At 39.2% G+C, this 19,716-nt stretch overlaps 2 protein-coding genes across 4 annotated transcripts in view; one reads left to right on the forward strand and one right to left on the reverse strand.

Moving 5' to 3' along the window:
• Positions 1-247: 247 nt before the first annotated feature.
• Positions 248-4,475, reverse strand: LOC118335096 (histamine H3 receptor-like). Its single transcript, XM_035671291.1, has 3 exons — positions 4,322-4,475; positions 3,603-3,769; positions 248-1,000 (listed from the first exon to the last, which is right to left on the reverse strand). Exons 1-3 carry the CDS (start codon positions 4,458-4,460, stop codon positions 248-250), a joined length of 1,059 nt encoding a protein of 352 aa, XP_035527184.1. The 5' UTR covers positions 4,461-4,475.
• A 9,279-nt stretch (positions 4,476-13,754) lies between these two features.
• Positions 13,755-19,716, forward strand: part of LOC118335273 (oxysterol-binding protein-related protein 1-like) — a 19,882-nt gene continuing 13,920 nt past the window's right edge. The window contains exons 1-15 of one of the 3 annotated variants that reach the window (XM_035671518.1): positions 13,755-13,880; positions 14,163-14,301; positions 14,392-14,477; positions 14,569-14,643; positions 14,850-14,961; positions 15,048-15,133; positions 15,476-15,620; positions 15,774-15,841; positions 16,733-16,777; positions 17,017-17,090; positions 17,639-17,702; positions 17,851-17,952; positions 18,065-18,190; positions 18,308-18,386; positions 19,025-19,131. In XM_035671518.1, coding sequence (XP_035527411.1) covers positions 14,178-14,301; positions 14,392-14,477; positions 14,569-14,643; positions 14,850-14,961; positions 15,048-15,133; positions 15,476-15,620; positions 15,774-15,841; positions 16,733-16,777; positions 17,017-17,090; positions 17,639-17,702; positions 17,851-17,952; positions 18,065-18,190; positions 18,308-18,386; positions 19,025-19,131 — 1,293 coding nt within the window. In that variant the 5' untranslated portion in view covers positions 13,755-13,880; positions 14,163-14,177. Of the gene's footprint in view, positions 13,881-14,162; positions 14,302-14,391; positions 14,478-14,568; positions 14,644-14,849; positions 14,962-15,047; positions 15,134-15,475; positions 15,621-15,773; positions 15,842-16,491; positions 17,091-17,638; positions 17,703-17,850; positions 17,953-18,064; positions 18,191-18,307; positions 18,387-19,024; positions 19,132-19,716 lie in introns of those variants that run through there. The other 2 variants (XM_035671519.1, XM_035671520.1) reach the window with 2 other exon arrangements.

Here is a 19,716-nt window from a genome sequence, read left to right on the forward strand (position 1 = left end):
TGAATGTTTAATACATACTTTAGATGTGAGCACAGTGAACTGATTGACAGTTAATTACATTATACTGTACAGTACCAACCTTATACATCCAAACACTGAAAAGCACAACAGAAAACTACTTTGACAAGTTGGTGCACAGTTGAGCTTCGTCTGCTGAAACTGTGGAATGTATGGGTTAGATTTTGAATACTTCCATTCATAGTTTTGGCACATTGTTCATCCCCATCCATCCAAGGGTATCCGCTTGTCACTGGCCAACACGGAGGACAGATGATGAGGGAGTAGTATGTCGCCTTGGGCAGAGAATCTTACTAAAGGCCCTACGGAAGCTACTGTGGCAAAGTGGGTACAGGAATGGGTTAATAGCAGAGTTGAGCCACAGGAGCCAGAAGGTGACCTCGTACCAGTGATGCTGGATGCACCGCCCTCTGCAGGCAGCACGGATGATCATCAGTAGGGTGTATGGTGCCCAGCAGATGGCAAACACACACACTATGATGGCCAGGGACTTAGCAATTTTCTTATCCCTGGACAGACGGCTAGGCTGGGCAGCCCTGCTGGTTGAGGGATCTAGTTTACCCAAACTGGGAGAGGAGGTCTGGGAGTGGATAGAGCCTTTTACAGCCAGTTTCATCCCTAACCCCCAGTTGTGGGATAGGGGGATACCGTCCCCCTGGGCAGATGCAGGTTCGCTCAACTGAAGGTGGAGCTGGGCCTCCCTGCTGTGGAGCCTCCTCCTGCGTATGCTGAGGTAAATGCTGAGGTTGAAGAAAGCCACCGAGATGAAAGGAGAGAAAAACTCCAGCATGGAGGCACTCAGCAGGAAGTACCAAGAGTAATAGAACTCCGCAAAGCACTCATCCTTTGGCACGCGGCTTCTGCCCACCGCCAGCTCCCAGAATATGATAGCTGGGCCGTACAGGACAAAGGCTAGCACCCAGACAGCAATCATCTTGATTATGGCTTGATGAGTCATGCTCTGTCTGGCACGGTAACTTATCTGTAGTAAATACAAGAATAAATCAGAAAATATACTTTGAGTAATACTGCTGCTCAATTGCATGTGCAATTTCTGCAACCTACCGTTATTGTAGAAACAGTTAGAGGGCAAAATAGCAATTTATTCTCCTAAAGCACAACGTCTTTAGCAATAAAATGGTAGTCAATGTTCATTTAATTGCAATGGCGGAAGAGGTATAATCCAGCACTTTTTAATACAACACTGATCCCCTTGAACTAATTACAGCACAATGGTACAATCAATATAGAGGGGACCCTTCAACCAGAAGCTATTACTTTAAACTACCATGTCTACAAAAACATCCAGTGAAACCCTTTAACCCACTGATGAGCCCACAACTGAGAATTTTACAATATAATCAAGTATAAAGCCAATAACACTGTGATATATAGTATGTATATTTTGAATCACAGAACATTTTGATGGACAAACAGAAAATACTGTGGTAAGTATTGTTCCCAACATCTTGTCTTCATGCACTGCAGTAAAGTGTGTGCTGTGTTTCCACTGCAGGAACGTTTCCCAGAGACTATGACGTTTAGAAGGAACACCACACAGCAGGGTCTAAATTAAGTTCCAGGGTCATTATTTGAGCTCCCTTAAAGTCCTTACTCTCCTTAATCCCTTAAAGTCCATACTTTTTACTCCGGCAGTACTTTCCAAAAGTAAAGTAAAGTAAAGTAAGGGCCCACGCCTGCAGCGCTGAACATTTCTGATTGGTCGCAGCATTTTATTTCAGCTGCCATTTCTACAAATCTGCAGCCGCAAACCAGTTTGTTTTTTGTTCACTGAAAGAAAGCATATGACAGATGGACCAAGGATGTATGTTGTTGTATAGCCGCGCAAAAAAAATATTTTTAGACATCAGTTGACTAATTTGCTTAATTTGTAGTAGAATCACAGACAACAATGGGCAGAGGGAGCTTAACATTTCCTTGAAAAGTAGTTCCCGGGAGTAAAAGTTCTGGATACTTTGGGTGTAAACATGGCTCAAGGGTTAAAGTGCACCTCCCATTACCACTCATACTAGTATCATATCCTACCTGCCTGTCCACATTTTTTTAGCGGGCAGCACACTTTATGGCCTCTCGAGCTGCCCTGAAGATGTGCCCCTGTTCTAAATGGCAAAAAATGAATCGCAGCTCTTCTTCAAAGAAGATGCTTGAATAAATTAATTGGCATACAGCACTTCTTGCTCCTTATTCATGTAGTGATGGAGCACTCAACGGAGAAGAATCCGGTGTGCTCATAAATCCAATCAGAAATTTTGCATTATCTTTTTATACCGTTAGATTCCTCTTGAGAGGCTCTAGGATTACTCTTAGCTCACTCTTATAATCATAAGCAATACTTAAAACAGGATGTTTTCTCTCTAACGCCATGCAGTTAGCATTTTGTTAACATACTGACATTTCATCTAACTGTCAAATGTATGCATCTAATCTGACTCCATCTTTTCTTTTGAAAGACAAACTTTGTCCTGTGGCTGTTGACGATCCTTTGTCTTTTAATGTTCAGAGAGAAATGCTTTTAGGAAAATGCTGCTTGGCTGCCGGTGGCCTGTTTCTGCTATGATTGATCTCTTCAGGTTGGAAGGACCATGGCACAGAGGAGGATCTCTATGATCAAAGCTAGCTAATTAAAGAAGAGGCTCTCTCTCTCTCTCTCTGGTGTTATTTGTATTCATTGCTCTGATGTTAAGTGTTTGCTTGTGAAAGGAAACAGAACACTCTCTTTGTCTACTATGCCAAGGCTCATCCCACCTTTGAGTTAACACACACGTGTATTGGATACAGTCAGTCGGATAATGCACAGACAAGCCCCAACAAAAGGTTCAATGGGCCTAACAGCTACAGAGGTTTGGAAATGTATGCTAACTACTAGATACGTGCCAAGGCAGGCAGAAAATAGAAAATCGACCTTACTGATGCCGTACAATTGTATTTCAGAAAAATAAAGCAGTGGGACATAGTTTCATGGACATAGATTCATTATTTTAAACTGTTGAAGTGGAAATCAAAAGTATTTAAGTTTAGACCTCTAATATTGAATTTTTGACAATGATGTGTTGTTTTCTGCGTATTTCCTGAAGCCCAGTCTGTCCCAAAGTCAAAATGTGACTTTTTTTTATCTTCGTCATGGGGAAGGGCTATAATTAGGGGTGGCACTGGGCCTGAATGGGTCAGGAATGATTAACCTCTGCAGATGGGCACATTTGGGAGAATGAGGTGGCACTGCCCCTACCAATGACCTAGGAGACTCACCAGTCAGAAATTAAGCCAAGACCGCAAGCAGTGTACACTTGTACAGCTAAAAGGAAAAGGGCTCTTCAACTTTTAACATTATAATACAGAAACTAATATTTCTGTCTGAGTGGAAACTGAAACAGGAAAATGTTAATGAGCCAACTCCAATCATACTCTGGTTTACCTCTGGTTTCATTCGCCTGAGACATTTTAAACATTTCAGATTACCCTAACCCTTTCACACATAAAGCTTGCTAGTGTACTGTATCACAATCCTAAATTCACTTTGATAGTTGTGTGCATCACTGATGCGAGGCTCAGGATGTTCCACTCACTGCTCTGGTGACTGACAGGAAGCGGTCGTAGCTGATGAGGACGATGTTGAACACAGACGCAGAACAAAGCAGGTAGTCCATGACCAGCCACAGCTTACACAGTCGTTGGCCCAGTGTCCACCTGCCTGTGAGAATGTAAGGGATGTAGACTGGGATGCAGAATGCCCCTACAGAAAGAGGTTGGAAAGGGATCAGTAACCAAGGAATATGTCCCCCATTTAGCTTTTATAATCAGTATATAAATGTTTAATAAATGGTTCAAATCACACAATAGTGTAGTTAAATGATTTAATGATTTATAAATAAAGGCATGCTGTACAAACTGAAAATCAATGACAATATAGTAAAACAGTTGTAATAATATGAAATATGTCGAACAAACTTCAAAATGCCCTAATATCTCTTATAGATACATTATAGTGTATTAAAATAATTTATCAAATGTTTATATGGTTCTTGCCTAATGAAGCAAATAAAGTAAAGTGTTCAATTTTAACCTTACTGAACTTTATAGGAATGAAGGAAGGAAGGAAAGTGACAAATGACAAAAAGTGACAAAAAGGAGCATCAAAATGTTTGAAAGACTCAAAACTCATATCATAGGACAGAAGATAGCCTTTATGTAAGAAACAGCACATTTATCGTTTGCATTAAACTTCATCTACCTATATTGTGTTGCTGTATAGTGTCTCTCAAAAAAAGACTAAGGTTGGACTTACCAACAAGAAAATCTGATATTGCCAAATTCAGGAAGTAGTAATTGCATTGTCTTCTCAAACTCTTGTCCACTTTAAAGGCCAAAATGACCAAAGCGTTGCCCAAAACTATCACAACAACCAAAGTCACCATCATCCCCATTAAAACGACATATATGGGTCCTGAAAACACGAAGCTGCTCTGGACTCTAGTTGAAGCATTGTCAAAATAGTACCGACTGGAGTTAGAATCAGTCTCTTCCTCCGACATGGTCCTGGTGTGAGCTGTAAGGTGCTGTCGTTAAATCCTCAATAGACCAGCGCTGGAAATAATAAGCCAGCAACAGGTGCCAGGCGAGTAGACACCGCATCCAACACCCCCCATATAGCCTCTAAAAGCGTCGCTTTCCTGTTGAAACTGAACACAATGTCCCAGAAAGTCCACGAGAGAGCGCACAACGCTCTTCACAAAACGCTGCCTGGACACCTCCTGAATTACGCATTTGTTTTAAGGTAAAGCCCGACATTACTTCTCTAAGCAATATTTTTTGTTGTCACGCATTGTATGTAATGCCAGTTTATGACTTAATTATATTATTATAATATAATATGTATCATGTAACTACTTATTTGTATGGCACTATTAGATTTATACATCAGAAACACAATACAAGTTTGCTTATCTTTACTATACGAGATTAACGAGAGATGACTGCAGTATCCTCCCTCTTAAAGTAATTACAGATACTAAAAATTAGATGTTATTCCAGCAGCATCCCATACTTCATTTAATGGAAAGAGATTTCCGAAGCAAAGAAAACTTGATTATTGTCTTTATAATGAAATGCAAACTCAGATTGGCACTTAGTTGACGTCCAAGAGTCCATTTCTTTTTTTTCTTTTTATGCTGTGAATCAACTCAAGTCTCCAGTCATATTTTTTCCCTGTTGAAATTCAAAATTCATATTTCATTCACAGCCATACAGTCCACACACACACGCAACTGAACAGGCTTGTATGAGCTCACCACCACACAGGCAGCCTACCAATATTGGTTGTTGCCTGAAATGAACACGCTGTGAGAGTGTGTAGAGGATACAGGGCATGACATGCTGAATGCATGGCACACTCAAACTGTGATGACCCTTACCTCACCCCACACTTTACAAGGTATTAAGAGCATTGTCTTCCAGCTGCAAACAAACAATTATATACTATTGTTACTTGTTACTATATTTCTTTTGTTTTATCAAAGCTGACACATTGGATATTTAAGGTTTTTTTGATTTACATATTGGTTTAGAGACATTTTTTCCTTATAATAAATCACATACTTGTGTAACATTGCCTGCTTGTTCCTCCAAAAGATCCAGTACCTTCACTCTGAATGGCATGCAAAGCTGTGCAAACCAGCAAAGACATGATGGACAAAACAGAAGCTAATGGGAGGCACACACCAGAGGTCTCTCACTGAAGCTCTCATCAACACACCTCGTGAGATTAACAGCTTTACCAGTTGTAGTTAAATATTCAGCATTCTTGCCTGTGGCACCTCAAAGTCCAGTATGTGGGAATTTGTACATTTCATATACCTGTTAGGTAATTCTTGGGTGTGTGTATATAACCTCCCTCTGGCACACAGTGGAAGAAGCTGTATCTATTTGCATTCTGATACTATCCTGTCGGTCCCCCAGCTGTGGTCTAAGAGAAATGAGAAACACTACAGAACAGCAGAAGTGACTGAAGGAGCCAAGCTTGAATTACTGTTATTTTCTCACAAATGGAACCACCACCATCTCTCTGAGTTAGTCACGTCACAGTTGCAAGACAGGAATCAGTGCAGGCAAAGACACATGGCAAGCGTAGGAGTTTTAATGCAGGTTCATTCAGACTCCTTACCAGTGTTGTTCACAATAAGCTTAATTAAAGTGAAATGTCTGTCCAAATCTGCTCTTTAGAAATCTGACCGTTATTGCTTTTGCAGCTTCTTATTAATTAGGTAGTGTCATCATAAGCTGCAATTTTCATAGCCAATGTGTCACTTTTGACAAAAGACGAATGATTGAATGCTTTATCATATGACCAATTTGGTACAATGATCAAATACAGGAGTTTGTGTTTGCACCTCATGAAGGCTGATTAATATACAAAAAAAGGTTTTTCAAAGCAAATATTTGAATACTTCTACATTTTGGTATTGAATTCTGAAGGGCAGTTTAGGAAATTGTATTTTTAGTTTACATACTGTATTAACTGATAGCACCAAAGATCACATACAACGTCATATACAGTACAATGAACTGCTCTGCTTTTACTAAAAGCAAATAACTTTTCATATTTGAATGGTCTCTTGAATCTTAACTGCTTGTAAATTGTCCCTTAAAGACTAAATTCAATGTTCAGATAACTCCTGGCTGCCTGCCAAAAACACCAGTGATAGTGAAATACCCATTAGTCACAAATGCCAGTTATTCAAATTTGTAACAAAGGCACTGAGACGTCATGGAAACTAGCGTTGTGCCGTCATGGAAACTAATGCACGATTTACAAGATTTACACCAGCACTGCTGCCCTATAGCTGTGCTCCAGAGACAGTTTTCAGTAAAAATGATGTTTTTTTTGTCTACCATCATGAAGTGCCTTTACCAAATTGTAAATATTCTATTCCCAAGAATGAATTAAAGGGGTCATACATAATGTAAAGCTCATGCAGGTGTCTCAACCCAACATTAATATTATCATTATTCCAAAGGTCATGCTAAAAGTGTTTTTGATAACATACTGAATGGGACAATGAATTATTAGGAACAACATCTCCACAGCCTAGTCATTTAAATATAATTAAGCTTTGCCAGTGTAAGATATGTTGAACTATTGCATACATATTAAATAGAATGCAAGGAAAGTGTGCCAGGAAAGCAATCAATTTGGCAGGTGCATTGTCGCTGGATTTGGAAATACAAGTGCAATGACTCATCTGAAAATGGAGGGCACTCAGAAACAAAGCAGTACCACAGAGGGTACACAGAGGCTCTAGTGTTGCCGATTATACAGTGCCCTGCTGTGGCTCTCCATTACTCTAGTACTCAAGTGTTTATGTTTGGATGCTGGGTTGGAGTACTGATGCTATCATACTGTAACAGTGTGCCGATCCGAAGTAATCACACCTGAAATTAAACAATAAGATGTTCAGTGCACATCTCAATTCTCCCTTTAAAACCCAGTGGAGGGTTTGTTGTCCTTCCAAGGACTATGATCATTCATAGTACAGTATGTTGCAGTTTACAAGTTAGTAATACTGATTTGTAGATGGATTTACTTCACAATACTAAAGCTAAACACAAAACTGCAAATGCCCAGTCCTGACATTCAAATAAAGAGGATAAAAACACACTAACACTAAAAGCCAATTTTGGTCCTTGTCAGAAAGAGAGTAAAATCAAAGATCTACAAGTCAGGAAAGACAGGATAAAAACATACAAAATAAGCAAACAAATCTACTAAACAGACTCCATATTGATTATTTAACAACAATTGCATACTTATTGTAATCTCTGATAAAGTTTAAACTGTTGACTAAGTAACCAGGAGCTGCATTCTTTATACATCTGTAAGTGTTACTCAGCTTGACTGATGGATGATGGGAAAGCAACATACAGAAAATGTGCACTAAAACAAGCAAACACTAGAAGTAGACGTCTACCTTTTGCAATGCATGTTGAATAGCAGGTTAGGGGTTAGGGTTTACAGTTTTTGATACTATATATGAGCTGACTATAATTTTAGTTGATTGCACTTGATTTGACGAATTCCTCTTTTCACTGAAGGACGTGTGAGTCCAAACTGCCCTTTGACAGATTTGAATTTTGATCTGGATTTGTATTAAAAAAAAGAAAAGAAACGCTGTACATCTAATAGAAACACCAAAATTGTCTCACAGATGGAACTGTAGCTATGGCAAAATGGCATAGTCTTGAATTTTTATGTTTTCCTTGTTCCCATCTCTGGGTATTTGGCAATTCACCTAAAAGAACAAGTGATACTTCACATTCAGCAACAAAAGTATGCACAAAAAATTTTTTTGGCATTACTTTAGTAATGAGTCCTAATCTCATTGTGCAGATTTGCTCTGACTTGGCTCCACCCAGTTCTAATGCAGGAGTTGATCGCAACCAAGTATTATAGCTACTTGTTTGAGTGAAGAACTTTCAAAAGACATTCAAACAAATGGTATGGTACAGGGGTATTTTCTTATATATTGCTATGAAATGCATTTGGAAATTTACACCGAAATAGCAAAAAGCATTCTCCAACTGTTGAACATTCAGCGCTGCATCAGTATCCTGAGTTTTGGCTAATTGCCATTTTAACACAACAGAAATATCCCCTGGTAGACTCAGTCTCCACATCACATCAGAGCTGTCACAGTTTACATAATAAATGCTAATCATTAATGAGAGAGCTGAACTCGTACAGTTGGATGGCTTCACAGCCTCACAGTCTGTTTGGCAGAGCCGCTTGTGAGATGAAGGGTGTTGGCATTTACCTTATGCTCCAGATCCACAGAAGCTCATTGAAATGCTGTGGGTGTGCCTCGTTGTGACAGTATTTTGACTTGTTAAATTTTTCATCTCATTTTCAAAAGCACCAAGCTGGTTAATCCATGCATCACCGTACCCCACCCTCATATCAAAATGTATTGAGCAACTCATTGTAAACATCACTGTGCGGTAATCATTCTTGTAAGAATGTTAGCATTAAAAGGAAACATTAAATGTTAAATAACTGAAATCAAAATTAAGGCAATTGTATTACGTAATTAGTCGCTGTTGTAAAGGGACAGAGTATTGTGTAATATAATTATATACATATTAAATGTTTGCTTCCACCATGTTGTATACATCACCTGCGTTTTATTTTTATGTCACTGAGGTGCTTTGGTAAGATGTGCTGCTTCCACTTCCTTTTGAATACATTTCAGTTATTGTTGTGTAAATATGCATTAAGATTGCTTTAAAATTAGGTTTACTTCAATTTTCTTGCTAAAGGTGAACAGACCCAAAATAGTGTCACATTTATTCTGCAGTATCAAAGCCATATTAAAGCAATTATTTTAGAATAATATTCCCCCTATGAATATAAATGCATTAGGATCTTACCCCTGCGAAAATAATAGCTACAGCCTGATGATCCACCAGGGTCCATTCAATAAGAGACAATGCATTTGTGAACATTTTAGAGAAACAATGCATGTGTCTGGAGATGAGTCATATTTGAAGTGAAAGTTTCTTTACTGAGCATTGTAAACTTTGTGATAAATGTGGCATCTGGGCTCATTTCCATATAAAAGGCTGTAACATAGAAAATAGATGACAGAAAAAACTAATTACTTTCCAAAAACAACTTTACCATAAGTGGTGCAGAGTACAGTACCATAAAGTAGATTTTTAAAGGCCGAGTACAACCATGGTCCTTTTTACTTATTTTGCCTGATTGGACTTCACTTGAGAATTGAGTGGGTGTGTACCGACTGTGCTTGATTGATTTCTGTCTGACCCTCCTATTAGTTTTGTTGTGTTGGTGTTTTGGTGGGAGAAGTTATACCTTTATCATTCTTATAGATTCATTAAAAGCCCATACGCTGTCATGGTCCACCCACACAGGTGTTTTCAGTTAATCTACTTGATCAGGGCTCTTCTTGGTAGTGTGTGTGTGTGTGTGTGTGTGTATGCAAACTGCATTAATTGGCACCTCTCTCACTCTCCTGTTAGTTTTGTTGCACCTGTTTGGGACAAGACAACTTACATATGTATCATTATTATTAGTACACAGACATTAATGGCAGTCCACCTGTGTGGCTGTGCAGAGAGTTTAAGGATGGGACACAACTAGCTATCAATGCCCCATTTAGTAGGGGCATTGATAATGTGATCATCTGGATAGCGTCTAATCCACGGGCCTTTGCATTTACAGCTTGGTATCAGCGTTCTCATTTTGATTTTGATCGAGACTCAATGTGCAAATTAGTCAGACGGGGGTGGCAGACTTGACAAACATGGGTTGTCCATGGTCGAAGGAAGAAATGCCACAGGTGGGCATTATTCATTTTGAAATCACTTTTTGCGAGGGAAGACAGGCTTTTAAGCTTGCAGGAAAGAGCAGAGTGAGGTGATTTGCTGGGTGGATCTTTCTCTTAAGAGCGTGTGTACAAAAATGCATTGAACATCTTGCTGAGATCCAATGTAGTCTGGTCATTTATGGGGTCAGTATAATGTATAATGGCAGCACAATTATATACCGTATATCAGAAATGCTGAAGAAGAGGGTTTTCCTGCAAAGTGCTGCCTGTCATTTCTTTTCTTGATTCTTAAGAAGAATTAAGGGGGAAAAAAGCAACAAACAAAAGCATTATAACTTGTGAATCCTAATTAGAATATGCTTTTAATAGTGTGTTTTACACCACAGGTAAGCATAGCACATGTTGGACTAAAGAAGAGAGACGGACCATTGATCTGTGGTTGTTAGTGGAACCCTCCATTGAGCTCATGCTGTACATCATGAAATGTGATAGAATCAAAAGCAAATTGTTGGTTATTATCTTCAAATTACGTTCTACAAAAGCATAATGTGTAAAAGAACATTAAAGAAGGATCTGTTTTCCTTCATAGTCAATAATTTAGCATAACCACTAAACAGTCAAATAAGCTTCTCATATTCAGACTGCTCTATGTGAAGGGAATACATGCTGTACTTCTCTCCTCTACCTTTCCCTCAGTCACTGTCTCTCTCCCTGCCTGTCCCTAAAATGTCCCTGCTGGGGATTCTATCTTCTGGTTCCTTTTGAAGCAGTGGCCTCTCTTTGCCTCCATTATCTTGTAATTTGTAAGGGATTACGCTCTGGAGCACACACAGTCCACCCCGTTGCTTAAGAACTGTGACAGCTTACAATAATTGCCATGCTAATTAGCAGGAACTAGCCCAGCGCGCTTCTTTCCCTCACCAGACCTGATTTGATGAATATGCTTTGATTAACGTCTGTGTTTCCATAACTTCCGCACCACTGTAATTAAATGTATCACTGACGATAGTGACTGACTGATAAATTTTAACAAATAAAATGTAGAGGCTATTGTTTTTGAAGGACAAAGAGAGAGAAAGTCTGCATTCAAACCTGCCTGAAAAGGTTTTATATTATAGGTGTTGGGCCAGTGTAAGGAACAGTACTGTAATAGCAATGAGATCAATACAAACATCCCTGGAGTGTGAAGCAAATTATGATTAGCTCAACCATAATGACTTGAAGAGGCAACCTTTAACCCAGGATGCAGTTGCCAGTTGATGGAGGTGTGTTACTCTTTTCTATCAACAGCATTACATCTGTATGTAGAGCATGGCAATAATTATGACCAACAAGCAGATAAGTACACTGGCTGAAAACGAAAAGAAAGCTGTGAAGTGGCTTTTTCTTCTTTTCCCAGCATCAATCATTATTGTATATTATTGTAAGAATATAATGATGCTTCAAACTGACAAACATGTGACAAACATTTCTGTCTTCATCTAAGTGATTGCTTTTTGAAAAAGTTGGATCTACATTTTTAGTAGAGCGGTTTGTCTTTGTTTGGCATAATTGATGTGACTTGCAAGACTTGTTATTCTGCGATGAAGATTTCTGCAGTCATTCTGAAGGATGAATCTGCAATACAGGCACAGCTGAGTTGGCCTCTTTAGAGCCCTGTTGTTTGTTTCATGTCGCCTTGAAAACGCACATAAAATAGCGTTGATTTACAGACCATTTTTACAGCTGACAAATGTTGATGCTTCTGTTATTCAAACTTACTATTCACTGTGTGAGCATGTGATTTAGTTGCTTCAGCATTCAAGTCCTGTTCCGTTAGGTGTTTACCTTATTATGTGTAACCCCATGCAGCTCTAGTGTGTATTAGCCTTGCTTGTGATTGAGTTTCCTGATCAATACAGCGACTCAAAAACACTCCTTCTTGCAGGTGACAAAGTAACTCATCTTTGAAATCCTCCCTGCCTGACACATTCATTACAGCAATAACCCTCCCGTCACCCTCTCCGTCAGATATGCTCATACCTCAGGGGACCTAATTGCTTGAAGTAAGCAGGGACTTCAAAGCCACACAGAGAGAACTGACCTTTAATGCCTCAAAAATCTCTGCAGCTACAGTTTTCTACATAGAACAGTGGAGTCCAAAATGTCTAGAATGAATGACCTTTAAAGCAGAAGTAGGGTACAGTTAAGGGTAGAAGGTTAAATGTGACTGTGGTGTGCGGGTTTCTGTTTGAGTCTTGCCCAAACTTTGTTACCATCTGCCTGTCAGAAGCTTAGGAGAAAATAAAGGCAGCTCTAACCTGTGTGAACATCACCTGGTGCAGCAAATACTTCCATCTAGTGTACAAAAGAAGAACAGATTAAGTATTTTGGTCAAGGGTTCATTAACACTAAACTCAAGACCAACATCTATTCAAATAATTTCAAGGGCTGAAAGAGAAGATAAGATTATGATACAGTAATATTCTCTCCAGTGCAGCCTAAATGTTGACATGTAGACACACAGAGACTTTGTTAGAATTAAGATACATAATGGGCACAGACCACACTTTCAGTTTTGGAACTTTTTGAAAGTGAAAACAAAGGAATGCACCAAAGATGTTATTATTACCCAATGCAAGGGCAAAGCTGGACCAGGAAGTGTGACAATTGTTTGCAACAGACAGTTTGGGTAGTTAATATTAACGGTAACGTGACAAATGTGGGGATTTGATGATTGTCTTAGTTGTTTTAGTTGAACATTATGTTGATTCTTAAAAGCCCACCAATGAAAAGGGGGGCTTAGCTTGTATTACTATTGGTTTGTTGTTGTGTATTATTTGCAGGGTTGGGAGGGTTACTTTAAAAATGTAATCAGTAACGCAACTTCATTATTTCCTGCTACTTTTGGATTACCTCAACACCAAATATGCAAATAAAGACAAGAGATAAATTACAAAAAGATGAATTCACATATTATATAACACAACAAAACAATGTAACCTTAGAAAAGATAATAGAAACCAAGATTTGAAAAACCATTTCACAGCTGGAAGGCAGAACATGTACTGTACTGTGATGTTGTTCCTTTTTCTGCTTTTAAGACAAAAAAAAGGGAAATTGTGAAATATTATTTTTCAGTAAAGGCTATAAAAAGTGCCCTGAGATAACTTCTGAATAATGATAATGAATTCATCCTGCTAACAAATCCGCATTTTTACTAATGTAACATCATTACAGTTACCTTTCATGTCTCCATTCCATGTAATATGTTACTCACCAAGCCTAATTATTTATTTGTTTGTTTGTTTGTTTGTTGTGGTGGCAGAGCCTCATTCAGCAAGCCTTGTCTCTGCATGCACCAATTTAGCAGCTGCTTGGTCACATGATGGACACCAACGGCTGTCAGCTGATTGACATGATCAAATTTCGGCTGTGAAGTGTGTTGTGTGTCTCTCAGCTTTAACTCAAGGAGACCAAAGTCTGCGAAAGTTGGGTGAATTAAGAGTTTGAAAGTCCACACCCGTAAGTCTAAAGTTGTTATCTCATTCTAGCTAACGTTAGCTAACAAGCTAATTGACCTAAGTTAAGTTAGTTAAGTTAGCTGGTGTTCGAGTAAATTAGCCCCAATTAGCTCCTCTTGGAAAGGTTGTGTTGTTAGCTTTAAAATATCTGTTTCCCCTCCACACTCAAGCTAAAATAAATTAAACAAAAGGCTAACATAAGAGTTATTAAACACTTAAAGTCGTATTCGCTTTTACTGGTTGCAGGCCTCTGTCTAATAAGTGTCATATAACGTTATCTCAGGCAGGACGAGTGGAGATGGAGGCAGACACACTTGAGGACGAGCTTCTCCTCTGTGCTCAGCAGGGCAGTTGTTCTCAAATCCAGAGGCTCCTCCAGTCGAGGATCGAGCACGGCGGTCCTCTCAACATCAACTGCAGATGTAAATGAAAATAATGTTATTTGTAGCCCGTTAGCACGACTTCAGGTAGCTACCACAGGTGAGTGTTAATGTTGCTTTCTGTCACTGTAGCTAGGTCTAAAGGCAGTTCAGGATGGACACCCCTCCACCTGGCCTGTTACTTTGGACACAGGGATGTTGTGGAGGAGTTACTCAAGGTAAGAGCTGATATTACTCTGTATATTATGTGCATATATTACATATAGGGTTTGCAGCTAGTGAGATTAACTTAATGAAACACATTTGCAGACAGGTGCTGATGCAAATGTGCAGAATGACATGGGTGACACGCCTCTACACAAAGCAGCCTACACTGGAGGAAAGGTAAAACATTAAAGAATGAAATTCACCGTCAGCCTCTGTATCATAATAATAGGTCCTGTTTGCATCGTAACCTGTGATTCACCTTCGTCTCACCCAACCAAAATGTCAGTCAGAATCACTATTACAGACTTTCCCCCCATTGAAGCTTTTGATTGATGACAAGTGATGGTCAGATTTTTCTCTTTTCTTTACTTTGGACCCTTAAGGAGATTGTTCTGTTGCTGCTGCGGTATGATGCCTGTTCCAACATAATCAATGGAACAGCTCAGATCCCTAAAGATGTGACAGAGGATGATGAAATCATTACAATGCTGGAGGGTATGAAAGGATGGGGAGTGTTTTTTTTCCTTCTCATTACTGTAGATCAGTAGCCCTTGTTCTCACATCGTGTTTGGTTTGTGCAGCTGCAGAGAGAAGAGAGACAAGACGGCGGGAGGAGAAGCTTCTGGAGGCAGCTAGAGAGGGCGACATCTCCACAGTGTCTAAGCTGGTTAGCGTCTGACCTTTCTGAAAACTTCGGCAGCATCTGTACCTTTCATGCTACTGAGATTGTTAAAATGCACGTTTACATTTATATTTGTCCAGATTCTGGTCGCAAAAATTCAACATGTTTGATGTATTCTCAAAGGATCTGACCTGTCGGGAGGTGGTAGTTAGTTTAGTTTAAGACCGTGGTCGCTTCCAAATCAGAATTATAATTGCCCCGTTTTCTGTGTATGCTGTTACCGGCTCTCTTTAGATATTTAGGTACAGATACGTTTCCATTACAGTTAGAGGTAAATGTCAGCGTCTTCTGCTTCCGTCTGTCGTTCAACTGTCTTCTGATCTTCAGCTCAGTGGAAAAGGAGCTCCAGATATTCACTGCAGGGACTCGGTGGGGAATACGCCCTTACACTGTGCAGCCTACAGAGGGCAGAAGCAGTGCATTTTAAAGCTGCTCAAGTCTGGAGCAAGCCCCAGTATTAAAAACAACAATGGTATATATCTTATATTTGAACATCACCTCTTGTTATTATGACCAATGTGTTATCAGTACAATAATACTTACAATGGTCCATCACAATTTATTTTCAAAGAATACATGTTTTTGTAAATGCTTATATTTTATTGCATGGCTGATTGTGTTGCAGACCAGACAGCATTAGACCTGGTACAGAGTGATGAACTGAGACCGATTCTAGCAGCCTTTCAATACAAGGTAAGGACAGATAAGTAGTTTAAGTATAAGTAATCACCCCATTAATCATATGAGGTTTTCCTTTTTCCAGAAGAAAAACATGGTTCAGGTACAGACACGAATGTTCAGTAGCAAATTTTTCCACCTCTTTGAATGTAATGTAAAAAAATTAGTGCATGCTAAGTCCTACTTAAGCTATCAGCTCTACACATCTATTAAATTTGGTATTTGAGTCATGGCCCACAAAGCATGATTTCTAATTATTGTAGTGATCTTCTAGCCTTACCGAGCAGCACAATTAAAGCAGAATCTAGCCAGGAAAAATCCAAATCTAATGAACAGATTTCTGTGAAATTTACTGAGCTCATTCCTGTTTCCCGGGAGATTAAACATTCCAATTTCTGGCACTGCTTGAGCAAATAACTAAACTTTTTTTGTACATAAAGTCAACACATGGCGTGTTTAGCACCTTAATCACAGATTAGATGTTTGCATTTTCTCTTTCAGGAAAAAGTGGAGTTTGCTATCCTGCACCTGGCCCAAAAATCTGTGCCCACATTTATCTTTGTGCACTTCTTCTTTTCATATATTTCTATACATTTTCACTTCAGGTCTGGTGACTGTGGAGAAAAAGCTTTGCAAGTCAGCAGTCCTTGCTCTTGCTTGGATGTCTGATTTGCCTGGCACAGCTTCAGTGCAGAGCTTTGCATAGTCATGGTGGAAATAAAAAAGGCTAAGCACTTAGCTGTTAAGTAAATTAAAAAAATATAAATTTACCTCTGAAACCGTGCAGGTTTTTACTGTAATACAAAACCGAGGTTAGTATTTCTCATCTCACCAGAAATTCTTCAGCACTGTCAATCAGGCTCTGACTGTACACAAGTCTGAGGATTGTTATTTTTTCCAACAAAGGATGTGAGCAGTGGGGTGCAGAAGATTGAAGGCCCTCTTTGGAAGGTACCCAGATGTTGAAGTGTATTCTTGTTTACACTTAATATGTCAGGCAATGTTTTTGTTCACACTCCTACACGAACATACTTTATTTTATTTTTTTTCTGTTACTCAGCCCACAATATCATCATTATTATAGACAAAAACGTCTTCAGAGCCTTCCTTATTATTCATTGTTTTGTATTTCATGTCTTAGTGTTCTCTGTGAATTATAATCTGTTGTTGAATTCATGCGTCTCTGAAAGAGTTCACGCTTTCTTGGATGGCGATCCCACTGGGTGGTAATTGAAGATGGAACTCTCTCCTGGTACCACAGACAGTGAGATAACTTTATATGTATGCTTTTTTTTTAAAGATTATGAACACGTATATTGTATTTTTTAAATGCCATACTTCTAGCAAGTCTTAGTACTCCACTTTTGATTCACATGTAAAAAAAAAAAAAAATACATTACATTTACACAAATTACATTTTTTGTTGATCTGGCCGCCCATGTAGACAAAAGCGGTAGAGTTTCTGCCGCCTCTTTGCATTGATTTCAAGGGGAATTGAAAATTAAATTAAGAATAATTATCTGGAAATAAGCAATCTTTTTGCTGATGGGGTTGTTTGTTTATGTACTGTAGTTCATATAGAGACATCAGTATTAAATTGAGACTGCTTCATAACCAGTTAGAAACTCCTTGTAGTTAATTTAACCAGACAATGCCTTGTTACTTGCAGTGGCTGAAATATAAAAGCGTGTGTGTGCGTGTGCGCGTGCGCGTGCGCATGCGTGCGTGTGTGTGTGTGTGTCTGATGCCATGTCAAAATGCCTTTGTGTGTTCTGTCATCTTTTGTGTTTTTTTTTTTGTTTTTTTTTCTAGGGCTGATGCACTGGCTGGTGTCAGAAAACAGGGCTCCAAGTCCCTATCTCAAGCCTACTGCATGGTAGGTAGTAGAGGTTACAGGCTTGTTGTAAATAACCTTCATGACGACACAAGGTTTCAGTTGTGATCACATTGTCCTTATGACATGATGATGTTTGACATCTAGTGCAGCAAGCATGACTCTGGGTAATTTCATTTTGTCATTCTAGGTCAAACCATGGGATCATTGCTTCTTCATGCTCAGGTGCTTTGATGACACTGTACATTATTTTAAGGTCCCCTCAAAGACAGATTCAATGGCAACAAGAAAAGTGAGATGAGATTCACCTTCTATGCTGTTGCTATAGCCCCACCTACTGACTGATTTGTCTAAGCTGCAAGGCTGGACAACATTGTAAATGTAACCGATACTTGTCCACTTAGAGATGGCTGGATGCTTTTGAGGCGCATTCATCCTATAGCACTCGCCACCACACCCACGAAGACACCACCGATGATGCAGATGGTGATGGTGGCGCCACAGTGAGGAATCTGTCACACGCCCTTCAGGTAAAATTAAGTTCAGGCTTTTTTTTAGTATTATTAGGTGACAAGGAGGGAAGAAGTGGAGGAGGAAATAGAGGGATGCAATTGTGCAAGTGTCTCTCTTGTCCTGTGCTCCTGCAGGCAGCCAACGCTATCCAGCAGAAATTGGAGAGTGAAGTGTCAATATTTATATCGATGGTGAAGAATGAGGAGAATTGTGGTAGGAGTCGTGGAATGTGCCCATGTAGTTAATCCAGTGTCGTTTTTTTTATATTTTTTTGATCTTTTGCCTGTTTTTATACTAGTGCAAATTAATTGTTCAGTCAATGGACAGAAAAATGTATTGCCAACAATTCTGACAGACCTAACTCACCCTCAAGTGGTGGAAAGATAATTCTGTGGGGTTGATTGAAATGGAAAATGAAGGGGGGGAGACCATTTCAGCTGCACAAAGTTTTTTTTTTTTTTAATCAAATGAAAGCTGAACATCGTTTATAGACATGCACAACCTGTAATGAGAAGTCAGGAGTAGGCATTACTCAGATATAAAGTGTCACAAGCCAAAATGATTGACACCAATACATGGCAAAATTACATTTTTGTTCTGTTTTCTGCTTCTCAAATGGGAGAATTTTCAGTTTTTATAGTTATATATTATATTTATTTTCAGTTTTTATTTCTAGGTACATTGCAAATCTTTGTGGGATGGATTGTTTTCTGACATTATGTTGACTACATGATTAATTGATGAGTCATAAAAATAGCGCACAGATTAATCAGAAATAACCACTACTTGCAGCCAAATTTATACAGCTGCACTGAAAATTGTTTTTTCTTTTTTTTTTTTTTATTTGAAAGAATTGGCTGCTCCTCTGTTGCTGAAAGCCAAAGAGACCAGTGAGCTCTCCAGTGAAACCTGTGCTGCTCTCCATCTGTGCCTGGAACTGCTATCAAAACAAGAGGAGGTAGGGAAGCGTCTTCATCTTAATTAAGCCTACAGTATATCAGCATGTACTGTACAGGATTGTGCAAACTAAAAAACAGCATACAATAAAGTTCACTGGCGTTTAGGCTATATTATCCACCATCATACCAGCCCTCCAATATTATTAAATGCAGCCAGAAACATAAAAACTTTGCAAAAATGAATCCAAAATACTGTATTATTGTAATGTTTGTTACAAATGTGAAACTTTATGTAATAGTTTTGGAAGCTAGTTTCCTTTTTCCAATTAGCTGGATCCCACTGAGCATGTCTGAATCTTCCTCTCATTGACTCCCATACCTTCGCCCATGTGCTGTGCTCCTATTGGCTAAATAAATTATAATGAATGATTACAAAATCCTCAAGCTCCTCCCCCTTACGTTAGCTCCCTCCATAGCAATCAGGTTTGAAGTTTGTGAGCGCCAGAATGTGTGTGTCCCTATCCACCTGTCCCGGTGGCTGTGCCGTGCCCTTGGGGGAGCAGTGGAACCGTGTGGTAATCACTGGCATGTCTGTAGGAAGGACACAGGCAAGATCCGCTTTTATGCTTAGGTCTGCATTCAGC

The sequence above is a fragment of the Morone saxatilis genome, unplaced genomic scaffold, assembly GCF_004916995.1.
Source record: "Morone saxatilis isolate NCDOM2014 unplaced genomic scaffold, NCSU_SB_2.0 Contig23, whole genome shotgun sequence".
Taxonomy (NCBI): domain Eukaryota; kingdom Metazoa; phylum Chordata; class Actinopteri; family Moronidae; genus Morone; species Morone saxatilis.

Excerpts from the sequence above, each read along its gene's own strand:
- LOC118335096 (XM_035671291.1), bottom strand. The coding sequence starts at position 4,460 with ATGGGGATGATGGTGACTTTGGTTGTTGTGATAGTTTTGGGCAACGCT. Across the intron at positions 3,770-4,321 it reads AATATCAGATTTTCTTGTTG|GGGCATTCTGCATCCCAGTC; the intron begins GTAAGTCCAACC and ends CTCTTTCTGTAG. Across the intron at positions 1,001-3,602 it reads TCCTGTCAGTCACCAGAGCA|ATAAGTTACCGTGCCAGACA; the intron begins GTGAGTGGAACA and ends TATTTACTACAG.